The sequence below is a fragment of the Cricetulus griseus genome, chromosome X, assembly GCF_003668045.3.
Source record: "Cricetulus griseus strain 17A/GY chromosome X, alternate assembly CriGri-PICRH-1.0, whole genome shotgun sequence".
NCBI classification, from domain to species: domain Eukaryota; kingdom Metazoa; phylum Chordata; class Mammalia; order Rodentia; family Cricetidae; genus Cricetulus; species Cricetulus griseus.
Genome location: NC_048604.1, coordinates 30448774 through 30475704, shown reverse-complemented (window position 1 = coordinate 30475704; position 26931 = coordinate 30448774). Strand labels below are relative to the sequence as shown.

General features: G+C 40.4%; 1 protein-coding gene across 2 annotated transcripts in view; it reads left to right on the top strand.

Moving 5' to 3' along the window:
• Window positions 1-26931, top strand: part of Dock11 (dedicator of cytokinesis 11) — a 185553-nt gene that overhangs the window by 85118 nt on the left and 73504 nt on the right. For both annotated transcript variants that reach the window (XM_027431983.2, XM_027431984.2), the window contains exons 15-27: window positions 3136-3258; window positions 3438-3514; window positions 5249-5433; window positions 5514-5579; window positions 8151-8243; window positions 11161-11284; window positions 15614-15735; window positions 16176-16262; window positions 17498-17587; window positions 23050-23168; window positions 25505-25574; window positions 25661-25786; window positions 26825-26896. In XM_027431983.2, coding sequence (XP_027287784.1) covers window positions 3136-3258; window positions 3438-3514; window positions 5249-5433; window positions 5514-5579; window positions 8151-8243; window positions 11161-11284; window positions 15614-15735; window positions 16176-16262; window positions 17498-17587; window positions 23050-23168; window positions 25505-25574; window positions 25661-25786; window positions 26825-26896 — 1354 coding nt within the window. The remainder of the gene's footprint in view (window positions 1-3135; window positions 3259-3437; window positions 3515-5248; window positions 5434-5513; window positions 5580-8150; window positions 8244-11160; window positions 11285-15613; window positions 15736-16175; window positions 16263-17497; window positions 17588-23049; window positions 23169-25504; window positions 25575-25660; window positions 25787-26824; window positions 26897-26931) is intronic.

Sequence of the window (26931 nt, the reverse complement as noted above, 5' to 3'; positions counted from 1 at the left end):
AAGTTGGGGACCAGTGTCCTTACCAGCGATTCAGTGGTGTATTTCTGGCAGACCAGATTGTGTCTTGGGACACTTGGAATGTAAAGCTACTTTCTTTAAAATTTGCTGTGCATCCAAGACCCCTTTCCCAACCCCTCTTTATTTAAGTACTCTTGCTTTAGGGAATGATTTTTTGGCTTGGGTCAATCTGATGGATACCACTTAGTCTTATGTTTTAACACAGCTCACTGCTAGAGCAATAGAATTTTCCCCCAGAGAACTAAAATGTGTAACGAATTATGTACAATATGCCCAGATTTTCAGAGTTGGCTGAGTTTATGGTTTTAAAATTATCATAGAATCATTTTTGGAATATGTACTAAATATTCGATGACAAAGGATACAGTCATGAAGTGCAAGCTTATAATTAAAAGGTTTTCTTGTTTCCTGGTGACAAATTCAGCCAACCCTTTGGGAATAGTGTATTCAGAAACAGACATTTTCTGTTATTTTTATGTTATTGTAGTTTGTGAAGGTATTTTATCCAAACCTTACAAATTTACAGGCAATGAGAACTTGAAGCTTGTTTCTTGCTGATCCCCACTTCAAAGTGTAAATTCATCAGCTTGTTTGTGGCACAGCCTGTACAACTGACTAGGAGTTCTTGGGAAAGGGCACCATGTTCTGAATAATTCAATCAATTATGTTCACTGTGTGCTGGGGAATAGCACAAGGTAGGAGATTTGAAGTGAATCAACTCTTCTGTCACTATTTATAACCCTTTCATTTGGGGTAAGGTTCTCAAATTATTTCATGTACTGAGAAATGAGAAGGCACTATTTCCCTTGTTTTACATACTGGTTAAAACAAATGATTGCCAAGGACAGGTGAATGGCAAAAACTAATGCAGCTCGGCACCCTAGAAGGTATAGTATGACTTATAAATACAGACATATAATTACTTGTAATGCTTCTACCTTAAAAGTCTATTGCTGCTGCCACTACTGTTTACTATTAATAATACTCATTAAGTGTTAACTCTGTTCAGAACACACTGATCTAAGTACTTAATGCATATTTTGTTTCCTTATTTATTTTTTTAAATATAGTTTTGCCATGTAACTCTGCTCAGCCTAGAGCTTACTATTATCTTGACCAGGCTGGCCTAAAATTTGCAGGAATCTTCATGCCCCTGACTTCTGAATGCTGGGATTATAGGCATGCACTGCAATGCCTGGACTAATATTTTTTCAAGAGGCAGCTCTCATTGCCCCATCTTTGAGATGAGGAAATGGAGACACAGGAGGAAAGGAAAAAGAAAAGGAAACCCATGCCTAAGTCTTACAGCATGTGGCAGAATAGAGATCAGGCTATGGCTACCAAGCTTTACCATTAACTCTAGGCCACTGTGGCATTCTGCTCCCAGACAGTTACAGGAACTGCTTGATGGAGTTTGGCCAGTTGAGAAAACTGAGTCTGAAAGCTTCAGAGAGAAACTCTGATGTTCTGGGGAGGAATTATGCTATTTTCTCCTTCCTGGATTGTTCCCGTCAGCAGCAGTAACAGGAATTTAAAGGTTTGTCCAGTACATTAAAAAACCCTATGATAAGCAAGCCTTGGCACTAGACATAAATACTTTAAAGTAGGAGCAACGGGCTCAGGTGAGGAGAATCAGGGTTTTGGCTATGGCTACTTCTGGTGCATTAGGTGCTTGTAGATTACTTTCCATTTTAGTAGTAAAATAGCTGCTTAAAGTGGTGAAGGGGGTGGACTGGAGAGATGGCTCAGTGGTTAAGAGCACTGGCTGCTCTTCCAGAGGACCCGGGTTCAATTCCCAGCAACCACATGGTGGCTCACAGCTGTCTGTAACTCCAGGTCCATCAGATCTGGCATCCTCACACAGACATATAGGCAGGCACATAAAATAAAAATAAATTATTTTTAAAATGTGGTGAAGGGGGAGGCTAGAGACATGGCTCAGTGGTTAAGAGCACTGACTGCTCGTTCAGAGGACCTGGGTTCAATTCCCAGAAACCACATGGCAGCTCACAACTGTCTGTAACTCCAAGATCTGACACCCTCACACAGACATACATGCAGGCAAATCCCCAGTGCACATGAAAGAAATTACTTTAAAAATGGAAGAAGAGGCTGGGTGTGGTAATGCATACACCTTTAATCCCAGCACTCAGGGAGTAGAGGGAGGCAGGCAGATCTCTGGGAGACTGAAGCCAGCCTGGTCTATATAGTAAGTTCCATACCAGCCAGACTACATAGTGAAATCCTGTCTCAAAAAAGTAGGACATTAGTGCCTCAAAATCAAATGACTATACACATATAATAAACTTTATACAAAATTATCTTTCAGATTCAGTGTAGCCAGGCAGTGGTAGCACATGCCTTTAATCCCAACACTCAGGAGGCAGAGGCAGGTGAATCTCTGTGAATTTGAGGCCAGCCTGGTCTACAAAGCTACAGAGAGAAACTCTGTCTCAAAACCCCCAAAAAATATTCAGTGTAATTTTTATCAGTTTATGGTGATAAAGCATATCACTTTTGATAATATATTTTAGGAATCCACTTTAATAAAAAGTTCACAAATGTAACAACCAGTTTAACTACGACTGATAAGGCATATAAGGACTGTTTCTCCTCAGAAAGGTTCCTGATGGACCTGTCCAGGTATCCTTACCCACCCAGGCAACCAACCATCTGATTGCCACAGAAGATAATGTTTTATCTGTCCTGAACGTATCATAAAAGAATCCTGCAGCATGGATTCTTGGGGTTGGTTACTTATACTTAGTGCATTTTTGAGATTCATCCATGTTGTGTGGGGTTCGTTTTGGGTATTTTGGGTGGCATTGCACTGTGGAGTATGCCAGTTTGTCCATTCCTTTCCTAGTTGATCAATTTCTGATTTGTTACCAGTTTGGAGTTATAGCAAAGAGATCTGTTGCTCACATCCAGGTAGTGTGTGCAACTATGCCTGGAAATAAAGAGCATGGCTATAGGGTAGGTGTTGTGTGCTTCCCTTTGAGAGAGCCTACCAAAGCATCACTGTAGCACTTTTACAGTTTTGCATTCTCACCAGTATTGGTTGAATTTATTGGTACTTCAAACATTGTTTAAAAAGCTTTTCTACTGCTGTTCTAGACCCATTTTCAAAGACATTCAGGGCTCTCTGGATCTGGATGGGAGATTTTCCCCTTTGTATAAGCAAGACAGTAGCAAGCTTTCAAATGAAGACATTCTCAAGTTGCTATCAGAATACAAAAAGTAAGTGTGTGATGTTATTGTTCTAAATGAATAGAGTGTATGAATTATCGATTTCTTCAAGTAATGAATGTGAGTTATAAATGGGAGAAACAATGCTAAAAAATTGAATTGGATTTCAGGTAATTAATGCATGTAACAACCATCATTTTAACCCTAAAATATTCTTGCTTTCTACCTAGGCCAGAAAAGACAAAATTGCAGATTATTCCTGGACAGCTGAACATTACAGTGGAATGTGTTCCTGTAGATTTACCAAGTAAGAATGTATTGCAAATAAACATTGACAGTTGTAATTGGAGCTTGAGTATTTGTCAATAGTTTACTGCCAGTTTGCAAAGTGTCTTCATTTCCTAGGGCTACCTACCCTAACCAACAGGGGAAGGGGCTAGCTAGCAAAGGATGTTTGGGGTCATACATTGCAAGCTGAGGGCATCCTATATATTGTAAAGACCTAGAGATGGAAACAAGGTCTTTGTTTCCAAACAAGGTCCATACAAAACAAACTTGATTTGTATGAATAGAGAGGAAGCTGGTGTGGCTCTGTGGTAGGGTGTGGTGGGAACAATGCAGCAGGAAACGGAAGGAGAAAAGAATACAGAGAATTGTATAGACTATGGTGACACCTTAGATTTCTATTTTATTTTAAGTACATTGGGAAATCACTAAAGGATTATACACAGGGAGCAATAGTCAATGGGCATTTTAAAACATGGAAGAGTGAAATAGATTTTTTTTTCATAAAAAAATCATTGAGGGGAATGGAGAGATGGCCTAGTAGTTAAGAGCACTTGGACCCACCTTCAGGTCCCAACAGCCACAAACACCTGTAATTCCATCTCCAGTAAATCTGAAAACTTGGCCTTTGTGGGCATCTACACACGTGTGTACACACACAAGTAAATAAGGAAATAAATCTTTAATAAAATAATTGAAATGTAGCCAGGAGTTTATGCATTTGCATATACGTGTTCTTTGCAATATTCTTTACATTAGAAGGAACTTGGAAATTAATAGAATTAAGATTGTCAGTGTGCTTCAAGTATTTATGGCACACCAGTACCATAAAATTTGTTGCAGTGATTCAAATTGGTGCTCTTAATTTCTTCAATGAAATATCAGATAAAATGTAAATAGTGAAGATTGAGTTGTATGCAAGCCATAGGATTTTCATTTTGCTGTGTAGAATGTGCATAGGAAGAAGAGTAGAGGATGCACACTCAAATGCCCATGCTAGTTATCTGTGGGTAGTGGAATGATCGATTGCTATTGTAAACCTTTGTTCTGTGCCTCCAGAAGTTCTATTATTACTAATAAAAAAAGCAACCAAAATGCTTAGGATTATTTTAGCCTAAGTCTTCCTTGTTCATTCACATGGCTCTATTTCTACAATAAGGACAGTGTCACAGCCCTAGGTATGCTCATAACCTTTACTACAGTGGCAGCTTCACAAACACATAGTTAAACTGCTCGGAAACTTTGGGGATTTTATTTTATTATTGGTAACACATCGTAAGGTCTACAATTTCAAAAGGCTTTCATTATTTCTTTAGTGAAAATTTGCACCTGCACTGTTAACTTTAAAAAGGTGACTCTCCACGAACTAATTGGAAGCATAAATTTACTCTTATTGCTTTCCCTGATACCAGTAAAAACTTACAATGAAAGCTAAAATTGCAGCCACAGGAGGGAAAATGCAGTGAGTTTCTTTGCAGCTTAAATTTGTCAAAATTATGATGTGTTCTATTTGGCAACTCACTCACTGTTGAGAATGAAATAGTAGCCCATGTCTGGTGTGAAGGATCCCATGAAAATCAGCACTCCATTGTGCCCATTTTCAGCTTCTTAGAGTTTGAATTTTTGTCATCAAACAAGAATCCTGTTTTGAACTCGTTCTTTGCAAACACAATCCATGTATATTTTTTACTGATGCAGGAATGTGTTAATGACTATTAAATTACATGTGCTATGCCTGCTTTTTTTCCTACCATAGATTGTATTACCTCTTCATATGTGCCCCTGAAGCCTTTTGAAAAGAATTGTCAAAATATTACTGTGGAGGTTGAAGAGTTTGTTCCAGAAATGACAAAATATTGTTATCCATTCACTATTTACAAAAACCATCTGTATGTCTATCCCTTGCAATTAAAATATGACAGCCAGAAATCATTTGCCAAGGTAAGGAAACTATACATTCTTGGCATATGCAATGTTGTTTGTCATTTACTCACTGTGTGATTCACTTTGGCTGATTTTAGGCTAGGAACATTGCTGTCTGTGTGGAATTCCGGGATTCGGATGAAAGTGAGGCGTCTGCGCTAAAGGTTTGTTTCTGGTGTTCATCGGTGTGTATTTTGGGAAGAAACTATAGAGATGAAAATTTTAGTACTTGGTAGTGCCATGCTATAAGTTTAATGTCTTAAAATTTCAACAAAAATGTATTAGAGTAACAAAGGTAATATTTCATTTTCTGCTATTACATGTGAACTAAAGAGTTTGTTTAAAAGATCATATATTGCAAAGTGGGGTGGATATGTATAGTGGGAAATTACCAATACGGAGTCAGGTAGAAATATAAGGGTATTTAATAGGGAAAAGCCTTACTTACAGAGCGACCTAGCCAGCCGGTGGGTCAGAGGCCTATACAGCAAGAAGCAAAGAGAAACCGAAAGCACAAACGCAGTCACACTACGTCACTCTGACCACGCCCTCACAAGCGTGGTCAGGCACACCTGTAGCTAGCCCCTAAGAAGGCGTGGCTACAGCTTCCCCTACAGATATGCAGGTGGGAAAATGGGTAAATTTGGGATGGGGATGTTTATCTATATGGTGGTATTGCTCTCTAGTAGAGTACTTGCTTAGCATGCATTAGACCCTGGGTTCCATCTTGAAAAGGGGCAAGTAGACTTATTCAGTTTTGGCATTTGCTTTGCTTGACTTTTCATTGCTCTGTGGCCTAATCATAAGGTCATTTTTTATGACTCAATAGTTTATAATGTTCCCATCAGGAGACCTTAAACTCCTTTCTCTTTGAAACCTGAAGATACTTTTTGAGCTGACAGAGGCACAGCATGATGGCTTTGATCTGAGCTAAGACTTCTGCCCCACAACTGGCCAAACATTGCCTCCCAACTTAGATCTGTGACCTCCATGAGGCTGAGTCTCAGTCTCTAGTTCAGTGCAGCTATGGATACCCAGCATCACACAGTGCCTCTATGGTTTCTCTATTGAAACCTAGTGATCAGAAACAGGAGACAAAACCCCAAAACATGTAGCCATCACCAAGCATGTGTCCAGTTCCTCGCTTTCAGTTTGAGTCTAAGTCAGCCAAATCAAACCCATTAGAGAAAGCTACCTGTGCACTCCCAACTAAATTGTTGAATATTGTATTGCCCCTATGTTTGAAAGGAGACCCCTTTTCTCAAAGAACATTAAATTAAAGATTAGCTGGATCGGGCTGGAGAGATGACTTAGTGGCTAAAAGCACTAGATGCTCTTCCAGAGGTCCTGAGTTCAATTCCCAGCAACCACATGGCTCATAACCATGTGCAAGGAGATCTGGTGCCCTCTTCTGGAGTGCAGGCATACATTCAGGAGGAACACTGTATGCGTAATAAATAAACTCTTAAAGATTAGCTGGCTCATAGGACAGACGTTGAAGATCCCCCATGGAAGGCCTCACCCTCCCTGGGGAGCAGAAAGGGGATGGGGTAGGGGATCGGTGGGGGGCAGGGGAGGGAGAAGGAACTGGGATTGACATGTAAAAGAAGCTTGTTTCTAATTTAAATAAAAAAGGAGGTGTATAATATTTTTCTTTAAGCACATTAAAAAAAAGATTAGCTGGCTCAAATGCAGTGGATTTTTTTTCTCCCTCTGCTTGTCTTTTCACTAGAAATGAGGACAGCCAGTTCCCTTTCCTTCCTGCAGCATCCTTTGATACACTTTAGAAACCCTTTGATTACTTCTCAGTAGTTCTGAGAAAATGCCTTAACCTTATTTCAGGAGAATTGGCTGTGTGCTCATGGGTTCTCAATTTCATTTCTTAGCTGGCCTAGAGGCTCTCACTTCAGAGTACCAGGAAAGCAGTCAGTAACTTGGCCTGCTGGCTCTATATTCATCCTTAAGCTTATTGTGTCAATGGAAGTAAAAGACAACCAGAGCAGTCATGAAATAGGAACATTCCAAGGAACCATAGGAAGCTTTATGTCTAATACCATAAAATGAGTGATTTTGAAAAAAGAATTGTGCCCCATAAAATGACACATTAAAAATGTAAAAAGAATCTGGGCACACCTTTAATTCCAGCACCTGAGAGGCAGAGGTGAAATGCAGCACCAACTCTGTGAGTTGGTGATGAGCCTGCTCTATGTAGTGAGTTCCAGGCCACCCAGGGCTACATACAGTGAAACCTTGCCTCCCCCCAAAAAAGGCAGGAGGGGGCTTTAAAATGTAAGGGAACAGTAAAATTGTCTGCAGCTTAATAGGCATTTGGTTTTTTTTAATTAGTGTGTTGATTTTTTTTTAAAAAAACACCATTTTACCGAACAAGGAGCATCCCAAAAATCTTGGTGACTGAGGTCACCAGTCTGTCATATTAATCTCTCTAAGTGAAGAGCTAGAAGCTACGTAGAGATGGTCGCTCTTCTAAAGGAAAAGGACTGTGCAGCTTCTCACTGCCAGCTAGTTGGGTGTGCATTTCTTTGGTGGCTAGGGTTGAAAAGCATCCTATAGATGCGTTAGGTAACTGTCTGGGGTGACTGCATAAATGGTTGGGCTCATGATGGCAGCTGAGTGGACTTGGCTGTGGCCCCCTACTCACACTGTCTCTAAATGTATGTGGTTCAATAGTACCTTATTCAAAGATCTGGGGGTGACTCTGTTTCCTTCTTTTGCAGTGCATTTATGGAAAACCTGCAGGGTCTGTTTTTACCACAAATGCTTATGCTGTGGTCTCCCATCACAACCAAAATCCAGAGTTCTATGATGAGGTAAAACATAGCATTTCAGTACTTACAAAATGCAGCCCTTGCTAATTCCCTTTTTGTTTTAAAACTTTCAAGCCATACACCTGCCCATGCAATCCCTGAATATTTTGTTCCATGAAAATAGAAAATGTCATACCAAAAGGAGGGGCACCTGCCTTCATGGTGTCCTATGATAACAATGAGAGATTTATTGACAATCTTAAAGGGTACTCTGAGTTAAGATAAGATAGGATAGAAATCTCCAAGTTGAATTGGGATTCTGGCCCTCTATACTTTCATCAGACTGGCTGTTTCAATACTTTCTCTTTGGGGGTCTTCATTTCATCAGCTTTCAAATAAGAAATCCAAAGCCAGGCCCAGTGATGTAGACCTGTAATCCTGGCTGGGCTGGAGTATTGCAAGTTCAAGGCTTGCCTGAGCAACCTAATGGGAACGTATCTCAAAATAAACATTAAAAGGTAAATATAAGTCAAGCATGTTTACTCACCTGCAATCTCAACATTCGAGAGGCTGAAGCAGGAAGATCAGAAGTCCAGGGTCATTCTCAGTGTTATAACAAGTTCAAGGCTGGCCTGGGCTACAAGAAAACATCTTTAAACAATTAGTGAAAAGAGTTCTGGAATTGTAGTTCTCAAGTAGAGAACTTGCCTAGTATGCATAAGGTCCTAGGTTCAAACCCCTGGGCCAGAAATCCAACCAACCAACCAACAAATAAATAAATGTGGCTGTAGGCTATGAAACTAGAAATGAGACTACCAGGAGAGAGGAAAGGTGTTGAGAAAAAGGGAAGAGGGATCGGGCAATGGAGAATAACTGTAAATGATGTAGAAATGAGGCTAAGGGGATATGGGTGGGGGTAGAAGGATAGGAGGCAGCAGGGACATAGTGGGGGCAGGAGGAACTAGAGAAAAAATGTCTCTGAAAATGCCATAATTGTAATACTTCAAGTGCTAATTTAAAACCAAAGTTAGGTAAACAAATAAATACTATAAAGTTAACTAAATCCAGAATATCTTTGCTCAGGGTACATCTAGCTCTTTCCTTATGGTTTATAGTGGTAAGGGGCAGCTTGCCTGTAAGTGAAGCACAGGAGGGACAGAGATGCATGGCTGGGTACCACAATCCCACTGGCTGTTCTGCCCACCTCACTGGGATGGTATGAACAGGAGTGCTGTGGTGTTCCCTTCTGACCTCTCTGCCTCTTTCTTGCTGTTTCGCTATCTCTGTATTTCTTTGAATTGCCAAAGAAATTGTCACAACCTCTTCTAGCCTCTATGTATTTGCTTATCCAAATCTGCAGACTGATTTTAATTCAGAGTGTTTGCACATGGCCTGAATGGGCATCCTGGGCCAGATGCTCCGATTCTTGGCTTGGCCTGAAACCATCCCCTTTGTTGTCAGGATTCCTCCCTATCCACCTGCTCCTGTATGGACCCTCCTGTCCCAGTTTTGGGCTTCATGCATTCTTTTCTCAGTGTCCTTTCCCTGGTTTCTTTGGGGGTGGGGAAGGAATTAGTAGTGCCTTGCATTTTTGCTACCCAGGGGGGAGAGTATGTCCGTGTTTATGTGCAGTAGAGCATTAGATGCCCAGATGGTCTGGATGCTGTGAACAGGCATGCTCTGTAATGAAGTATATCTATAACGGACCTTGGTGACAATACTCTAAGCCATGCCTTGAATATACTATAATTGGACCAAATGTCTACTAACATGCTGTTTTTTATGTGTAGCTCTATAACCAGTGCAAAGAACTAGATCACATAGTAAATTAGATATGGTTTTAGAACATCTAAAATAATTGACTTTTTGATTCATTCACTAGATATTGACTAGGAAGGACAGAAAACAGTTATTTGCCTGTGTGTATATATGGTTACAGGCATGTGCATCAAATCATTTAAAATTTTAATTTCTCTCTTTCCTGCTAAGAGGAGGTATAATCATGAAATTGGTTTCTAATTAGAAATTCACTTGAGATCATTTCTTATAAGCATCTTTTGAACCTAAGTTTTTGAGACATATGTGACTTCTTTTTGTTTGTTCAAAAATAAATTTACACGTCAGGTGGTGGTGACACACACCTTTAATCCCAACACTGAGGAGACAGAGACAGGTGGATCTCTGTGAGTTTCAGGCCAGTCTGGTCTACGCAGAAAGTTCCAGGACAGCTAGTGCTGCTACACAGTGGAACCCCACCTCAAAAGACCAAAGAAGAAAGAAAGAGGGAGGGAGGGAGGGAGAGAGAGAGAGAGAGGGAGGGAGGAGGGAGGGAGGGAGGGAGGAGGGAGGGAGGGGAGGAAGGGAGGGAGAGAAGAAGGAAAGAAAGAAAGAAAGAAAGAAAGAAAGAAAGAAAGAAAGAAAGAAAGAAAGAAAGAAAGAAAGGAAAAGAGGGAAGAAAGAAAAATATTTTTTTTCTAGAGACATTTTTTGGTGAACTTTGATTTGTGGGTACCTTAACACCATGGTATTTGCACATTATTCGTAAGGTTTTTTTTTCATGCACAGGCAAACGACGACTTAGGTAAATGTCACTTTTCAAATTCAGTGTTCATTTTAAATGGATTGCATTGGGTTCCAGCTTCCCTGGGTGTAAGGATGTGGTTTTTAAATCTAGTGTTTTAGAAAATCCTGCTGTAAAGTTGACGCTGGGAGACTTCATTGAGCTAGCTATACAGAAATAAAGTACTAAGTCAACAAAAGTATTAAATCCCCACAACTCAGGAGAATACTGGTGTCAAACTGAAACTGACCAAAAAATCTTTGAAGTATACTGAAATGATATATATGCTATTTGGCCACTTGGCTTGTCCTTCAGGGAGTATTCTGGAACAATATGGTGAAACTGACCTACATGTCTGACAGTCCAACCTGACTAGTAAAACAAAACAAAACATCATATGTAATTTCCATATCATTTCAGATCAAAATTGAGCTTCCCATTCACCTGCATCAAAAACACCATTTGCTTTTTACTTTTTATCATGTAAGTTGTGAAATCAACACAAAAGGAACAACCAAAAAGCAGGACACAGTGGAAACCCCAGGTATGTACGCTGCTGTTTATTATTTGTTTGTTTGTTCACTGTGGTGTTGGGCATCAAGCCCAGGGTCACATATTCTTTCTGTGGGATATAAAATCTTTTAATCAAGCTGTCAACTACTTCACTCCTTGGCCAAAAAATACATTTCTGATTTACAAGGTTCATTGCTAAGCCAAGTACATTGGTGTATACCTATAGTCTCAACTACTCAAGAGGCTAAGAGTACAGGATTACTTGAACCCAGGAGTTCAAGGACAACCTAGGCATCATCACAAGCATCATCCGGAAACAGTTCATTGGCAAAAGACAAATTCTATGTTGATTTTACTATCATGTGTACCGAATATCTTTCCCAAATGCTCATCAGTACAGCCAAACTACTTAAAGCAGCAAAGTGAATGCTGCTCCCAGGGAGAAACACATATGATCCAGTGTTGTTATTTCTGTTATGTAGGAGTGCCCAGCAACTAGAATTTTCTACTTACGCTTGTTGTGGAAGAGAAAAGTGAGCCCAGAGCCAGGGACATCTGTGAGCTGGAGGGAGATAGGGGACTGCCTGTTGCTAATGAGAACAGATTTAATGGAGTTGAATAAGCTCTAGCACTGATGCACCAGTTCTGGTCCCATGTCACGAAGGCTTTAAATAAACCAGTGGAAGACAGCTTTAGAAGAACATCCAAGGGCTATGAGCATAGCCTGTGTCACGGCCACTCTGTGAATGTCAGCATGCCTCAGGATGCATTCATTCAGCAAGTATTTCTGCATTATTTTCTGTGAACTGTATTAGTAGATACTATAAGGAACATAGCAAAAATTCTAATATAGAGCTTGCCTTAGGGTTTCCACTGGTGTGATAAAACACTGTGATCACAAACCAACTCGAGGAGGAAAGGGTTTATTTCATTTTGCAACGTATAGTCCATTATGAAGGGAAGTCAGGACAAGAACTCAGAGCGGAACCTGGAAGCAGAACCTAAAACAGAGACGACACAGGAGTGCTGCTTACTGGCTTGCTCAGCCTGCTTTGTTATATAACTCAGGACCACACATGCCCAGTCATGGGACATCCCACAATGAGCTGGGAATTGTACTTCACCATACTTGGCTTCTTAAAATGTTGGTTCTAAGGACTGAACTCACATCTTCATGTTTGCATAACAGGCACTTTACCTACTAAGCTGTCTCCCAGACCCTGCAAATGTTATTCTTAAAAATTGCATCTGAAAGCCGGGCAGTGGTGGCACAGGCCTTTAATTCCAGCACTTGGGGCCAGAGCAGGTGGATCTCTTGAGTTTTAAGACCAGCCTGGTTTACAGATCGAGTTCCAGGACAGCTAGGGCTACACAGAGAAACCCTGTCTCAAAAAACAAAACCAAAATCAAAATTGTATCTGAAGCTGGATGTGGTGGCACACACTTTTAATCCCAACACTCGGGAGGCAGAGGCAGGTGGATCTCTGTGAGTTTGAGGCCAACTTAGTCTACATAGCGAGTTCAGGACAGCCAGTACTGTATACAGAGTAACCTTGTCTCAAAAATTTAAGAAAATGCATCTGTACTAAATGCATATAGCCCCCCTTTTGTTCCCTAATCAGTGTAGTAAAATTATTATTTACATAACATTTACTTTCCAGTAGATATTATATGTAATCAAGGAATGCTTTGAAATACCCAGGAGGATGTGTGTAGAGAAGTCAGTTCTATGCCATTTTACATAGGTGAATCAAACATGCATGGATTTTAGTATTGTTGGGATAATCTTTGACCAGTCAGCCTCCTGCAGATTCCAAGGAATGACTCTGTGTTTACTGTACCTGGCAAATATCTGAATTTTCAAAACCAGGTAACTGAAAAGAAGATACACCAGTATGTGGCAGGTTCAGGGCGAGTGAGATCCCTGAGGGATACCATCAGGCAGCAGGGCTGAATATTAGGGATCCTCCCTAAAATGCACATAGATCGGGAGCCTGGAGAAATGAGATGAAAACAGCTAGAACTATGAGAATCCATGCAAGCGCTTTCCTCCAGAGTGATAAATTGCAGTTTCCTCATCCAAATTCTAGACAGAAATGGGCAAGATGTTCAGCGAAGCATGAGGTGGTGACTCTTCCTGCCACTCATCAATTCTAACTGTCCACCCTTTAAGTGGCTTCCTACCTTGAGCCAGATGGTATGCTTGATAGTATGCCTTTACAGCTTCCAAGTGCTGCCTGTGAGTTTCAACTAAGGGACACACTTGGCCATGCTCTGATAATTCACAGTACAAAACTGTCACCTAAACAGATTCATGCAGACAGAAAGTGGATGGATGATTTCTAGGGATGGGAGTGAAGGGAGGTTGGGAGTGCTTGCTGAGGTCAGTTGAGTTTCTTTTTAGAGTAATGAAAAATTTCTGCAATTCCTGTTAATTCCTGAGCAACTGCAAATTCACTAAGAAAAATTGACAAAACATACCTCAATAAAAACTATGTGAGGAAAAATGTCTAAAAACAAGAAATGTTTTCCTAGTTTCTAGTTTGGAAAACTTTTCCCATTGGTCAAAATTTCAGAGTATTTCCCATTAGTCACCATTTCAGAGCATCAACAGTGTCATTTCTGTCTTTCCCTCTTTTTTATTTGCCCTTTCCTCCTATTTTTGAGGTTATAATTACATCCTTTCCCCCTTCCCTTTCTTCCCTCCAAATCTTTCCATGTATCCCTCCTTGCTTCCTTTTGAATTTATGCCCTCTTTTTTAATTGCTATCACATGCATATATGTATATGCTTATACATTCCTAAGTCCAACCTGCTCAGTCTGTATAGTGTAACTTGTATGTATGTTTCAGTACTGACCATTTGGTATTGGATAACCAATTGGTGTGCTCTTCCCTGGAGAAGACTATTTCTCCCACTCTGAGCATTCCTTAGTTGCTATACTTCTTGGTGTAGGGTTGAGACCTCCTGGGTTTCTTGACATTGTCATTTCTAGCAGTCCCTCTACACATGTCACTTTCCTGCTTTTTTCTGAGAGCAGAGGCCTGGGGAAAATATTTTTGAAGTTGCATTGGAGATGTCCTTCGGACATAGTGCACCATCTGTGAAAGACTTTAGTCTACTGAGAGAAGCCAGGTTTTGGTTGGCTTTTAAGAGTAAAATGGGGCTGGAGAGATGGCTCAGTGCTTAGGAACACTAGCTGCTCTTCCAGAGGTCCTGAGTTCAATTCCCAGCAACCACATGATGGCTCACAACCATCTGTACTTAGATAGGGTGCCCTCTTCTGGCCTGCAGGGATACATGCTGGCAGAACACTGTACACATAAAAAAAAGAGTAAAAGCATTTGCCAAATTAAACATGTACATGAAAACATTCTAACCAGATTTGTGTTGACTTCTGTGCTTACAGTATAAACACACACACTTGCACACACATGCACATATGCGCATAGGCATTCATTTTAAAGACTTGGAAAGCAGTGGGTTTGCAAATGTTCTTCAGCCAACACCCATTCTCATTTGCCAGAAGTCCATCCAGAGCAAGGTTGGGTTGTTTTTTCTTTTATTTTTTACAGCTGAGTTATAAACAGTCAAAGCCCAGAATAATCTGTATAATGGAAATACTGACACTATGCAACTTGAGTAACACAGATGGTTCTGGTTAGTATAGCAAAACATAATGAGTTTTCTAATAGAAAGCCAAGATTTCCCTTTGGGGGTAGAAGTGTTAAGAAATGTAGAGATGGCAGGAAATCTCTCAGTGGACTGAAGTCATAAACACTGTAGCCTGGCTGCATTTTCCTCTTTCTCCTCTTCTACCTCCCATCAGGACAACTCTGCCTGTCTAAATGATTGACATTTTTACTACCTTGGATCAACGTAGACTGTAACCTTGACTTATGACCTTGATTTTCCATATTCCCATATCCCAGGGTTGCCATAAGAGATTTTGGAACACATGATTACTGTCTGAGATGATGTCAACCATGAGACTTTGAACTCTGAGTAGAAGGGTAGATAAGAGTACTAGAACCTTCTAAAACATGAGTCTATCCAAACATCCCCAACACAGAAAGATATCATGGCATATTTTGAACTTGAATATATTCATGTATCATCTGAGGTCAGCTCCTCAAATCTTCTAACTGAAAAAGCTGTGTTGCTCCCATTTTTATTGCCCAAGATATACAGCCAAATAATGCATTGTTCCTTCCCTGCTCCACAGTTGCCTGTCATCTGGGCTCCCACATACAGACCTCTGGAAATGTCACAATCTTGCCTTCTTCCCCAGCCTGCAGACATTTGAGTAGCTAATTGTATTTGTGATTTCGTTACTTATGGTTGATTATTGTTTTGGCAGTTGGATTTGCCTGGGTACCTTTGCTGAAGGATGGGAGAGTTCTCACATTTGAACAGCAGCTGCCAGTCTCAGCCAATCTTCCCCCAGGCTACTTGAATGTGAATGATGCTGAATCAAGAAGGGTAGGGAAATGCCTGCCTTTGCAGAAGTGATTGCATTTTAGATGTTTAAAAGCAGAACTTTGTTGGTGTGGTTTGAGACAAGAATACTCAAATATGGTCTGAAGGCTGATCCTCCTTCACAAGGGAAGTCTGTACTCTGTGTTTACAGCTCATAATTCTACTAACTTGTAAAACTGGATTTTGGGCATGGTTTAAAAAAAAACTCATCTATTTAAGTAATTCACTTTTTGATGGTAATTTATATAAATCTGTAGAAGATTGGAAATCTAAAATGATTTAGGACACATTTATTCTAAAGGGCACTGATTTTCTCTAGTATTTCCTTGGAGGAACCTAATACCTTCCTTTCCGAAATGTGTTAAAATGCATGGGTGGTATTGTAGGCTGTTTATGTATTTCTTGCTATGCTATAGATGTTCATGGCCGTACTTTCTATGCAGCTATCGAATGCAGATATCAAATGGGTAGATGGTGGAAAGCCTTTGTTGAAGATTAAGAGCCACTTAGAATCAACCATTTATACTCAGGTAAGTTGCAGCGCCCACATTTCTCAAATATTGGAATATATATCCTTATTAAACTAGATTATTTTTAGTCTCCCACCGCTTGGAGAAATTGAACCCTAAAAGGCATGTAGAGGCTATTATCACCATTTTAAACATGAAAAAATTGATGCTAAGTCAAGAGAGGTAGTTTTCTCTGAGGCGCAATGTAGATGGATTTTCTTAATTGCCTGGTCCCACAGCCGTTTAGCCCCAAATAACACACACAGACTTACAATAATTATAAACTGGGGCTGGAGAGATGGCTCAGAGGTTAAGAGCACCGATTGCTCTTCCAGGGGGCCTGAGTTCAATTCCCAGCAACCACATGATGGCTCACAAGCATCCGTTATGAGATCTGGTGCCCTCTTCTGGTGTGCAGATATACATGGAAGCAGAATGTTGTATACATAATAAATAAATAAAATCTTTAAAAATAATTATAAACTGTTTGGCCAATGACTTAGGCTTCTTACTGCCAAGCTCTCTCTTAATTATTAACCCATTTCTATGAAACTATATATTGACACGAGGCTGTTACTCCTTCAGCACCTACATGGCATCTCCCTCACAGCATCTCTCTGTGTCCCCTCCCCAGAATTCTCCTCGTCTGGTAGCCCTGCCTATACTTCCTGCCTGGCTACTGGCCAATCACTGTTTTAGTCATCAACCAGTAAGAGAATCATATATACAGAAGCACAAAATAACAATTAGGAATTCCAGTTCAAAATACATATTATATTTTTCTACTTCCTGGTATTATACACACTGTCCAGAAAAATCAACATGCACAGACTTCATATGGGACAACTGGACTCCCCAGCAGAGTGTCGTGGTAATGCTGAAATGATTCCTCTGGAAACTTTCTCCACCTGCCATTTCAGACCTCTGTTCCTGCTCATTCCATTAAAATAGAGAAGCAGCTCAATTTGATAGAACACAGTGTTTTATTTTTTTTAAGGCTTAGTAAGTGTTTACCGGGTTGGGCATGCTTACCAACTTCCTGTGTGCTCAGGTCCACACTAGTTTCATCTGGCTATGCTGCTTTGTGTGGTGGTCAAGAGGGCTTTGGGTACATAGCATAGGTTGGCAGAGATGGCTCCAGGCATTAGACTACCCAGATAGACTGGCCATCAATATGTGAGATCGGGCAGAGCTGGAAGCGTGTGCCTGGGGATAATGAATCAAATCTCATATGGCTGTTTCCATCTGGGTTGCAGGATCTTCATGTGCAGAAATTCTTCCATCATTGCCAGCTGATTCAGTCAGGCTCGAAAGAAGTTCCAGGGGAGCTCATTAAATATTTAAAGGTAAATGAACAGCAGCTTTCTGCAAAAGCTTCGTTTTTTGTGCCTTTCTGCTGCTGCATTTTGACATGGAAAAAAGAACCAGGCAAACAATTGAAAATCTCTTGGGCCTCAGGTGGACACTTTCTCTCTAGTACTTTTCCATCAAGGGGCTGTTTAGAAGCAGACAACAGCATGGCTACATTAAGGAGAAAATATTATAGCCAAAATTCGATGTCATGGTTTAGAAACCTTATGATTTTAGTTGCACAAATGGTTTTTGGGGTCTTGGTTCTTCCTCCTAACTCTCCTCACTACAAGGAGAGCATGCTATGGTGGGGGAAGGGCCAGAAAGAACGAAAACACTTTACCTTGTACTAAAGTATGAAATGATCCTTTGCCCGTGGGTGGTACACTATCGTAAGGGCCCACTGAAGATAGAAACATGTCTGTGTGTGGCACAGGGAGGGAGTCTTTAGGATACCATATAGTAGCAGTCAGAGAACCTAACTTTTGGCTGCTCATTCTCTCTGTCCTGGCACTGTGGTGCGCTTCCTAGGACCAGACTAGGAGCAGTTTGTTTTCATTGCTTTGTGAGTAGGTTAGCTGTGGAAAATCTGAGGCGTTTTGATCTGAAGATTTGATTTACAGCATTTCCCTTGATCCTTATGCTGCCACCTAACAGTGGCCCCAGGAAACCCTTTTAGACAGATAGCACGTCGTGAGACAGGGTGTGTGGGTCTGGAATCATAAACTGATTTTATGTCACAGGACTGTCATTTACTAGATCTGTGGTTAACCCTGAGCAAGTAAGTCACAGAACTTCTCTTGGTTGTCCATTAGGGTAAGAGTACTACTCATTGCTCGTGAGCCTTAAATAAGATAGCTCATCTGCTGGGTCTTAATTGTTCATAACACACGACACACAGTATGTCTTATGAAGGAGCTTCATGTCTTGTAGAGGGACTGAGCATAGTATTGAGCAGTAGAGATGTCACAGCAGGTGATAATAGATGCTGGGGAGCAGCAGTTCTCAACCCGTGGGGTTTCGACACCCCTATGGGTTGCATATCAGATAGCCCACATAGTAAATATTTACATTGTGATTTACAGTAGGATCAAAATTACACTTATGACGTAGCAACCATAATAATGTTATGGTTGTGGTCATCACAACATGAGGAACTGTATTAAAGGGTCTCAGTGTTAGGAGGGTGAGAACCACTGTCCTAGAGAAAACTGAAACAATAAAATGAAACGAGGAATGTGCTAGACTTTCTGTCTTACAGAGGCCAGAGAGGATGCCTCTGGCAATGTGATATTTGAGCAGCACCTTAAAGAAAGATGGCAGCCAAGTGCATGGCTGGGGAAGACCTGGGAACAGCTGGCACAGAGTCCCTGAGGAGCTTGGCTTGGTGTATTCTTGTAGAGCAAGAAGGACTGTAGTGTGTCTGGTGCACAGAGTGGTAAAGCCTGATCTTGAAGCAGCTGGCAAGCCTCTGAGGCTGTAGTGAGGACGTCTATTTTATGTAGTTCAGATAGGAAGCTTTGCAGGAGTTTGACAAGTGTAATGGCATAATTTGCCTTTGATTCTTTTGCTGTTGTTGTATGGGGAATTGAACCCAGGGCTTCACACATGACAGGTACTTAAAGACCATACCACTTTTTGGCATTTTTGGTATTTTGTATGTATGTTCACGTGTGTGTGTGTGTGGGGGGTACCTGTGTGTGTAAGGGTGTGCAGACACATGTGTGCATGTATGTGTAAAACTCAGAGGACAATCTTGGGTTTCGTTTCTCAGGAGCTGTCTACCTTGTCTTTTAAGACAGAATCTTTCACTGCTCTTGAGTTCTCTAAGTTGGCTAGGTAGGCCAGAGAGCTCCGGGGATCTGCCTACCTCTGCCTAATTCCCACCAGTGGAATTACAAGATGGAAACACCATGCCCAGATTTTTATGTTAGAGCTTGAGATCAAAATCAGGTCCTCATGCTGGGCTGGCAAGCAATTTACCCACTGAGCTATCTCTTCAGCCCTGTATTTTATTTTTTAATTTCAAGATATTCTTGCTAACTTGCCCAGACTGTTATTTATCTCACTATATAGCCCAGGTCGGCCTCGGACTGGGACTATAGAACAAAGCTACTAGGTCAGGCTTGACCTTAGTTTTTGTAGTGCTGCTCTGCCTGTCATATAAAAATGTTCAATTTTTGTTCAAGAGAGATGATCATTCGGTAGTGGCTTTGGACCTTAAGGAGTAATAGTCCTGTAACTTTCAAATCCAGGCCTTAGTACTATCTCGGAGATTCCAACTATCTGGCTGGCTGGTTTATCTATTAAGGTCATTGCTTTTCCTTCTGGAGGGAGCTTTGTGAGAATTTGCACAGAGTGGAATGGGCTGTGACATCATTTTCAAATACTGGTATTCGAATTTGACAAAATGTGCACTGGTATTTGTTTTTAAGGGTGTGGAGTGTCTGATATTTATACAATGCACACACACCCTCTGGTGGCAGTAAGTGAAATAGCATGGGCTTGAAGAAATGCAGGGAAGGTTGCGCAGAGGTTTCTTTAAGAATCAGTAGAAGTGATTTGCCTGTAGTGCTTGCTACAGCTGGTTGTCTGAGACACCTTCCTTGATTCTTGGCCCTAGCAGTGTCCCAGCAAACCTTTCTGTTGTCCCTGTAAATGGCAGATTCATGACTTCATTTATTCCTTGAGTTTTGTTAGGTATGTAGTACCTTGGTGCATGCTGTGGGGCTTTACCGAGCAGCATGACTTAGAACCGTCGTCAGTCTGGAGAGTGCAGCCTCACCAAAGACACAGCAAAACTAAGTTAGCTAGCAGCTTCTTCATAATGCAGAGGACCATCGAAAGATGTGTGGGATTAAATGTCTTTAAATGATGTGGCCCACCGGCATCAAATATTCAGGTCATTGAGAAACCAGTGTAGAGCAGGAACTTCCAATTGTCTTGTTCTCTGTTGCCTTATTTATTTATTTATTTATTTATTTATTTATTTATTTATTCAACCATTCACCAAATATTTATTAAGCACCGGTTGTGACATTGTTCTGGGTGCTGGGAGTATTAACTGGGAGAAATTCAGGCAGGCCTAGTTTTGTCAAGGTAGGGAGAGAATAAATAAACTATCAAAGAGATGAGTACTGTGAAGAAGAAAACGGGTTAATGGCAACTATGGTGACAGGAGTACATTCTAGACAGAGCTGTCAGGGCAGGTCGGTCTGAAAATGCCAATTTCAGGCTGAAAAGAATCTGAAGCGAGGCAGAAAGCCGTGGGTGATGAGCAGATATGCACGCCCTACACTAGCGTGTTTGCAGGAAAGCAAAGAGACAGTGCTGCTGGAATACAGGGAACAGCTAGTGGGGAGCTCGGCTGCTGAGAGCTGAGCCTGCAGACAGGCAGAGCGTAATGAGTGTGGAAGGCCCATGATGATGGCCTTTGCGGTGATTTTGTTAGGCTTGTTTTTAACAAGAGCACCATGGCATTATCTAATTTGCATTTTAAAACGAACACTCTGGCTGCTGCTGAGAATAAATTATAGAAGAGCTATGTAGTGGTAGCAGAGAGCTCCATCCTGCATGGAACGCTCATCTTTCTCGTCTGCCTGCTATTTCCCTTCTGCTTATCTCAGATTCTCTGCCCACTCCCAGCCCAGTCGCCACTGCTTTTATAAATGCTGTACACATGCCTATTTGCTGTTTGTACTACAGTGACTCAGTTCCATGTCTTTGCCCCCTTTATTCGGTAAACTGCTTGAATAAGGTAGGAGCTGTGTTCAGGTTGTTTTGTCTGTTCTCTGCTGTTTAGCTATTGGAAGTCCACTCAACACACCTCTGTTGAGTGAGAAAATGAAATGGCTTCATGAAATGAGGATTTGACTTAACCTTGGATGAGTCATTAGGATTGGGCTAGAAGCTGCGAACAAAGACAAAAGGAAGGAAAGCAGATGATATAGTTCTTTGTTGTAGGATCTTTAGCTGAACTATAGGCCTCTAGTAGAAACCAATAGCAGACCCATACCCAGGTTGTGATAGCCAAGAACATCCCCAGACATCACAAAACCTCCCATGGAGAGCACGTGACTCCCGAATGAGAGCCGCTGCACACAGTAATGGAAGACATCACAAACATTCTAGAGGGCTGAGGATGCAGGTCAGCAAGAGAGTGCTTACCTAACATGGAGGAAACTGTCACATCTTCAATACCCATAGACAAAAGAAAAAAATCATTTTGGTAGAAGGTAGTCTAATATAATCAGCATTTAAGGGAAGTGGACAGTCGATTTAGAAATGTGTGCTGGATATACTGAGAATGCAGAGAAACTGTGGATGAGCTAGAAAAATGTTAAAGGGGTATCCTAAAAAGGGGCAGAAGTAGAGAGGATTGGAGAGAGAATGCCACAGAAGGAAAACCTGTGTTCCTGGAGCTTGCCAACCTGCCCTGTGAATAATTGAGATACAGATGATGGAGTCCTGGAAAGGGGAAGCTGCATGTAAGGACGTAAAGACAGAACAAAAGGAAAGGAAAGAGAAATGATGAGTTCCCCTTAAGTAAGGAGACTTGGCTTCTTCGTCATTGTGTTTCCCATAGCACTGCATTACGCATAGAATTGATGTCAGACGTTCTCAGCAAAGCTGGATTTTCTTTTTCCTTGGACGATGGAGTGAATGAATGTGGAAAGAAGAAAGAAATGTAGCAAACAGCACTGTAACATTTCCATGTATACATGAATATATAGTATTTATCAACACTTCATTTGGATTATTGGAGACAGAGTACAAGCACGTGAAATAAATAGATGTATTAGAAGATTGTTAGAGGACTGGCTAGATTGATTGCTCAGTGGGAAAAGGTAGTAAGCCTGACCATCTAAGTTTTGGTTTCTGGGATCCATATAATAGAAGAGAGAACTGACTCCTGCAAGTTGTTCTCTGACCAGGCCCATACACTGAACCATGTAAGCTCATACACACACTAAGTAAAATGTAATCAAAATTTAAAAGAATATTAAAATGCAAAACTATCTGTTTTATAAATGATGTGGGATTGAGCAAATTACATATAGATGTGTTCTTTACTGAGGCTCATTTAAACCTACCATCAGGTTAACTGGTGGCCAAGATTGTGTTTGAAAGTGTATAGAATGTAGGAGGCCTGGAGGCAAATCTTCCCAACCCCCACCCTGTCACTGAGATAGATTTACCAAAAGTCAGTTGTCTTCTCTTCAAAGTACTTTCTATCTTTATACTTAAGCATTCATGTCAAATAAGCTCACAGAATCCAAACAGCAAAATAAAGGGGTGCATTAAGTCATTTGCAAGTCCTCTGACTCACAAGCCTATGTTTCAGCAAGCTGATAGTCTAGTCAATATATGGTTCATTACTTAATTTTCTTATTGTTTCACATTTGCAAATTAGATCACATTTCTGTTTGTTTCCATAACTAATAATGACTTATTTTAGTGTTTGCATGCCATGGAGATCCAAGTCATGATACAGTTTCTACCTGTAATTCTTATGCAACTCTTCCGAGTTCTCACAAACATGACCCATGAAGATGACGTTCCCATCAACTGCACCATGTGAGTTTCGGTGTTACAATGAAAGAAGCTATTTGCTTCAGGTCTTTCTTCTTTTTTCATGGCTATAAATTTCCTTCATAGAACTGTGTTTGTTCCCATTGGTCATGTTGCCCCATTGTCACTTGTCTGAAATATTTTTTTAATTTTCCTTTTTCTTTCTTTCTTTTTTTCTTTTAAAAATTTCAATTAACTTTATTATTAAAAACTTGCAAGTAAAATAAACAACCGATGACTAAATCAACCAGACCCAAATCTGTATATCCTGGCAAACTTCTATGCAGTCAGAATAGCCGTACAAAATGGAAGCTGTGAAACTTCCTACTGGATTTTATACTTTCACTTTTTGTTATATTTTGTTGCACATAACCGTCACCCAAACAAAAAACTCCATGACAGAATTAGAACTAGAAAAACAATTAGCCATATGTCCTCTTTCATAACTTGTGTTTATTACCTGTGTTAAGTCCTTCTTAATCCTCTAATAAATAGTCTTGTTCTCTTTTATACTTGTCATACTGAGCCCACAGACATTTGTTTGTATATATACATATGTTATTGCCTAGGTTTGACATATGATAATAGATCATGTGGGTATTTTCTTTCTGAGATTGTGTGACCTCATTTAATATTATAATTCTAAGTCCATTCATTTTTTCCTGCAAATTTATTTTATATCTATCTTTTTTTCTTTTCTTTGCTTTTGTTTTTGACTGCTTATTCAGAAGCATGAAGTTTACTTTCCACGGTTGTTTTCATTTTCCACAGTTTCTTCTCATACCGATTGATTTCAACATACTGTGGTTGAAAACTATACTTGCTATGACTGCAGTTTTCTTAAACCTTGTTAAGACATTTTGAAGAGCCTAATATATGTACTCTATCCTTTTGTGTGCACATAAGAAGAAAATGCCTTCTTCTACTGTTGAATGGAATGTGTTCTGTATATGTCTTTTAGATAAATTTGGTTTAAGTATAGTTCAAGTCAAATATTTGTTTCTTAATTTTCTATCTGGATGACCCATGCATTGTTGAAAATGAGATACTGAAATCCTATACTACTGCACTATTTTTTACTGCTCCATGCCTATTTATAAGACAAAAATAAATTTCAACCGACCTTTCTCTAGCCATGTTCTATATTTGTGATGTCCAGTAAAGTAGCCACTTACCACATTTGGCTAGTGAACACTTGAAGTGTGGCTTTATTTTTCTGAGGAAGGAATAGTTAACTGTAGTTCATTTTAGTTTTAACTAATATAGCCACCCATGCATGACCATTGTTTCTCCTACTGGACAGAATTTTGACTTGGAAGAATAAGTTATTTCTGTATGAAAACAAACAAGGATACAGTGTAAGGTAGAGGGTAAAAACACTTGCATTTCAAAATGAAAATAGGAGATTTAAAACTGCTGAGCTCAGTGCTGGCTGTCCCTGGCTTTGCTGTTTCTACCATTGCTCCATCCTATTTCCCTAGACCCCAGGCTACAAACACCTGCTTGCCATGTGCCCAGCTTGGCTGCCAGGAACAGTCCAGTTGGGAGTTTAAGAAGCTTTTTCTAATGTCATGGCTCTCCACATACGCTTCCCAGATCATCATCAGCAGTACCCTTAGAAAGCTTTTCAAAATGCCAATCACTGAACTTTACCTTAGGCCTACAAAGGCTGACACGCCAGGCAAGGAGCCAGGCGATCGCTTAAGACGCCTTCTAGGTGATGCGGATGCTTGCTGGTGTGAGAGGAATGGCTTGGCTCTGTACTTTACCTCCAACTTTCATGTCATTTTACCTGCCCTGTCTCTCCTTTGCCCCTTGACAGTTTTCATGTTGTCTTTTGCTTGTTTCTTTGGTTTTTGTTTTGTGGAGACTGTAGCCCAGACAGGACTCAGACTCATGGTAATCCTCCTGCCTTGTCTTCACAAGTGCTGGGATCACAGGTATGCACCAGCACACCCAGCCACTTGATCTTTCTTTGCTGTTCCTTTTATCTTCGCTGGAAGGGATTTCAGTATTTACTTTCTTGAGCTCTTTTACAACATGGGGCTATGCCCATACTTTAAGTGAATACCCGGATTTAGAAAGGAGACGAAACATCCGGGCTGCCAAAATAAAGTATCCTTTTGAACCAGGAAGTACATTCTAAAAGGCTCTAAGTATGTTAGACACCAGAATCTTGTAGATCTAAGCTCCTGTCACCTCTTCTGTTACACGCTTTTGTTGTCCCAAATATTTTGTTGTTTTGATTTGGTTCTTTGTGAGAAAACTCACTCTTATCTGATAGTCACACTGTTGTAATGAGTTGAAGCATGACCTCCTGACTGTCGTTAATGTCATTTCAGGGTTCTCTTACACATTGTGTCAAAGTGCCATGAAGAAGGCTTGGATAGCTACTTAAGATCCTTTATAAAGGTTTGTGGAGTAAATCTTTCTTGCTGGGTGATTTGCCTGTTTCTCTGGACAGTTGTATCTGAAAGTTCGTTTGGTTCTATTTGCAGTATAGCTTCAGACCTGAAAAACCAAACACTCTTCAGGCCCAGCTGATACATGAAACCCTGGCTACTACCATGATAGCAATATTGAAACAGTCTGCAGATTTCTTGGCCATAAATAAACTTCTAAAGGTAAGGATGGAAGACACAACTGGAAACAAAAACAGCCTCCACATACTTGTTGGTGACCTTTTGTTTTAATTCTCATTTTTTACCCTTTTTGCTCTGTACCCTCCTTCATTCTAGTGCATTGCACATGTATCCTTCACAGAGCCCTGTTTACCGTCCCTATACACCCCTTACCCTCAATTAAAAAATACATTTCAGATGAGGCAGAATCTTGTATTGGTTCCGGTGTATAGTTGTGGATCTCAGGCTACCTATTTCCCAGCTCTGGGCCACTATTACCTCATGCCTAAGTGGAAATATTTGACAATATTGCTGGTTGGCAGTAGACACTCATAAACAGTAACTATTATTCACATTATTTTTACTATTTTTTTAATTGGTGATAGAATTATGGGCCTGAGGATGTGTTGGCTAGAGACTTGATGCTAGCCTTCAAATTACATGATATGGGCAGCCATATAGGTCATGTATGGTGTACCAGTATTGGACCACAGCCAAAGATGATTATCCAAACCAAATATAGGCAGCAATAAGATGTATTATCTGATGTATTGATGTATTTGGGAAAGGGAGCAAGAGGGAAGGGATGAGGGACAAGAGAGGGCAATGGGGTGAGTATGATCAAAATATATTATATACATGTCAATAAATCCATTTAATATGTGATTAATGTATGCTAATAAAACTTTTAAAACATTCACTGTAGAGAATCTAAAAGAAGTAATAAAAATACTAAAAGGTAGTTTGCTTTTATCACCAATCATGACATTCCAAAACAATGTCTGTAGTAAAATAATCCCATCCCATGAAGCAAACCTTCCCATTCTCCCATTGCATGTGGCCAGTTGGCCTTGCAATTGCAGTGCTGCTTTTTTTTTTAGTCTGAAACACTTCAGAAGTATTCTGTGAGACCTTGATGGTGAATTGAGATCACTCAAAAATGTTATCAGACCTCAGAGACAAGATCTCTATTGATTTGTCAAATTTTTCAAAGCTTCAAGTATTTGGGTAATAGTTAAGGCTCATGTGTTTGTTTTTCAGTACTCATGGTTTTTCTTTGAAATAATTGCAAAGTCCATGGCCACATACTTGTTGGAAGAGAATAAAATTAAGGTAAGTAAGCTCAACAATAATTTCTCAATTAATTA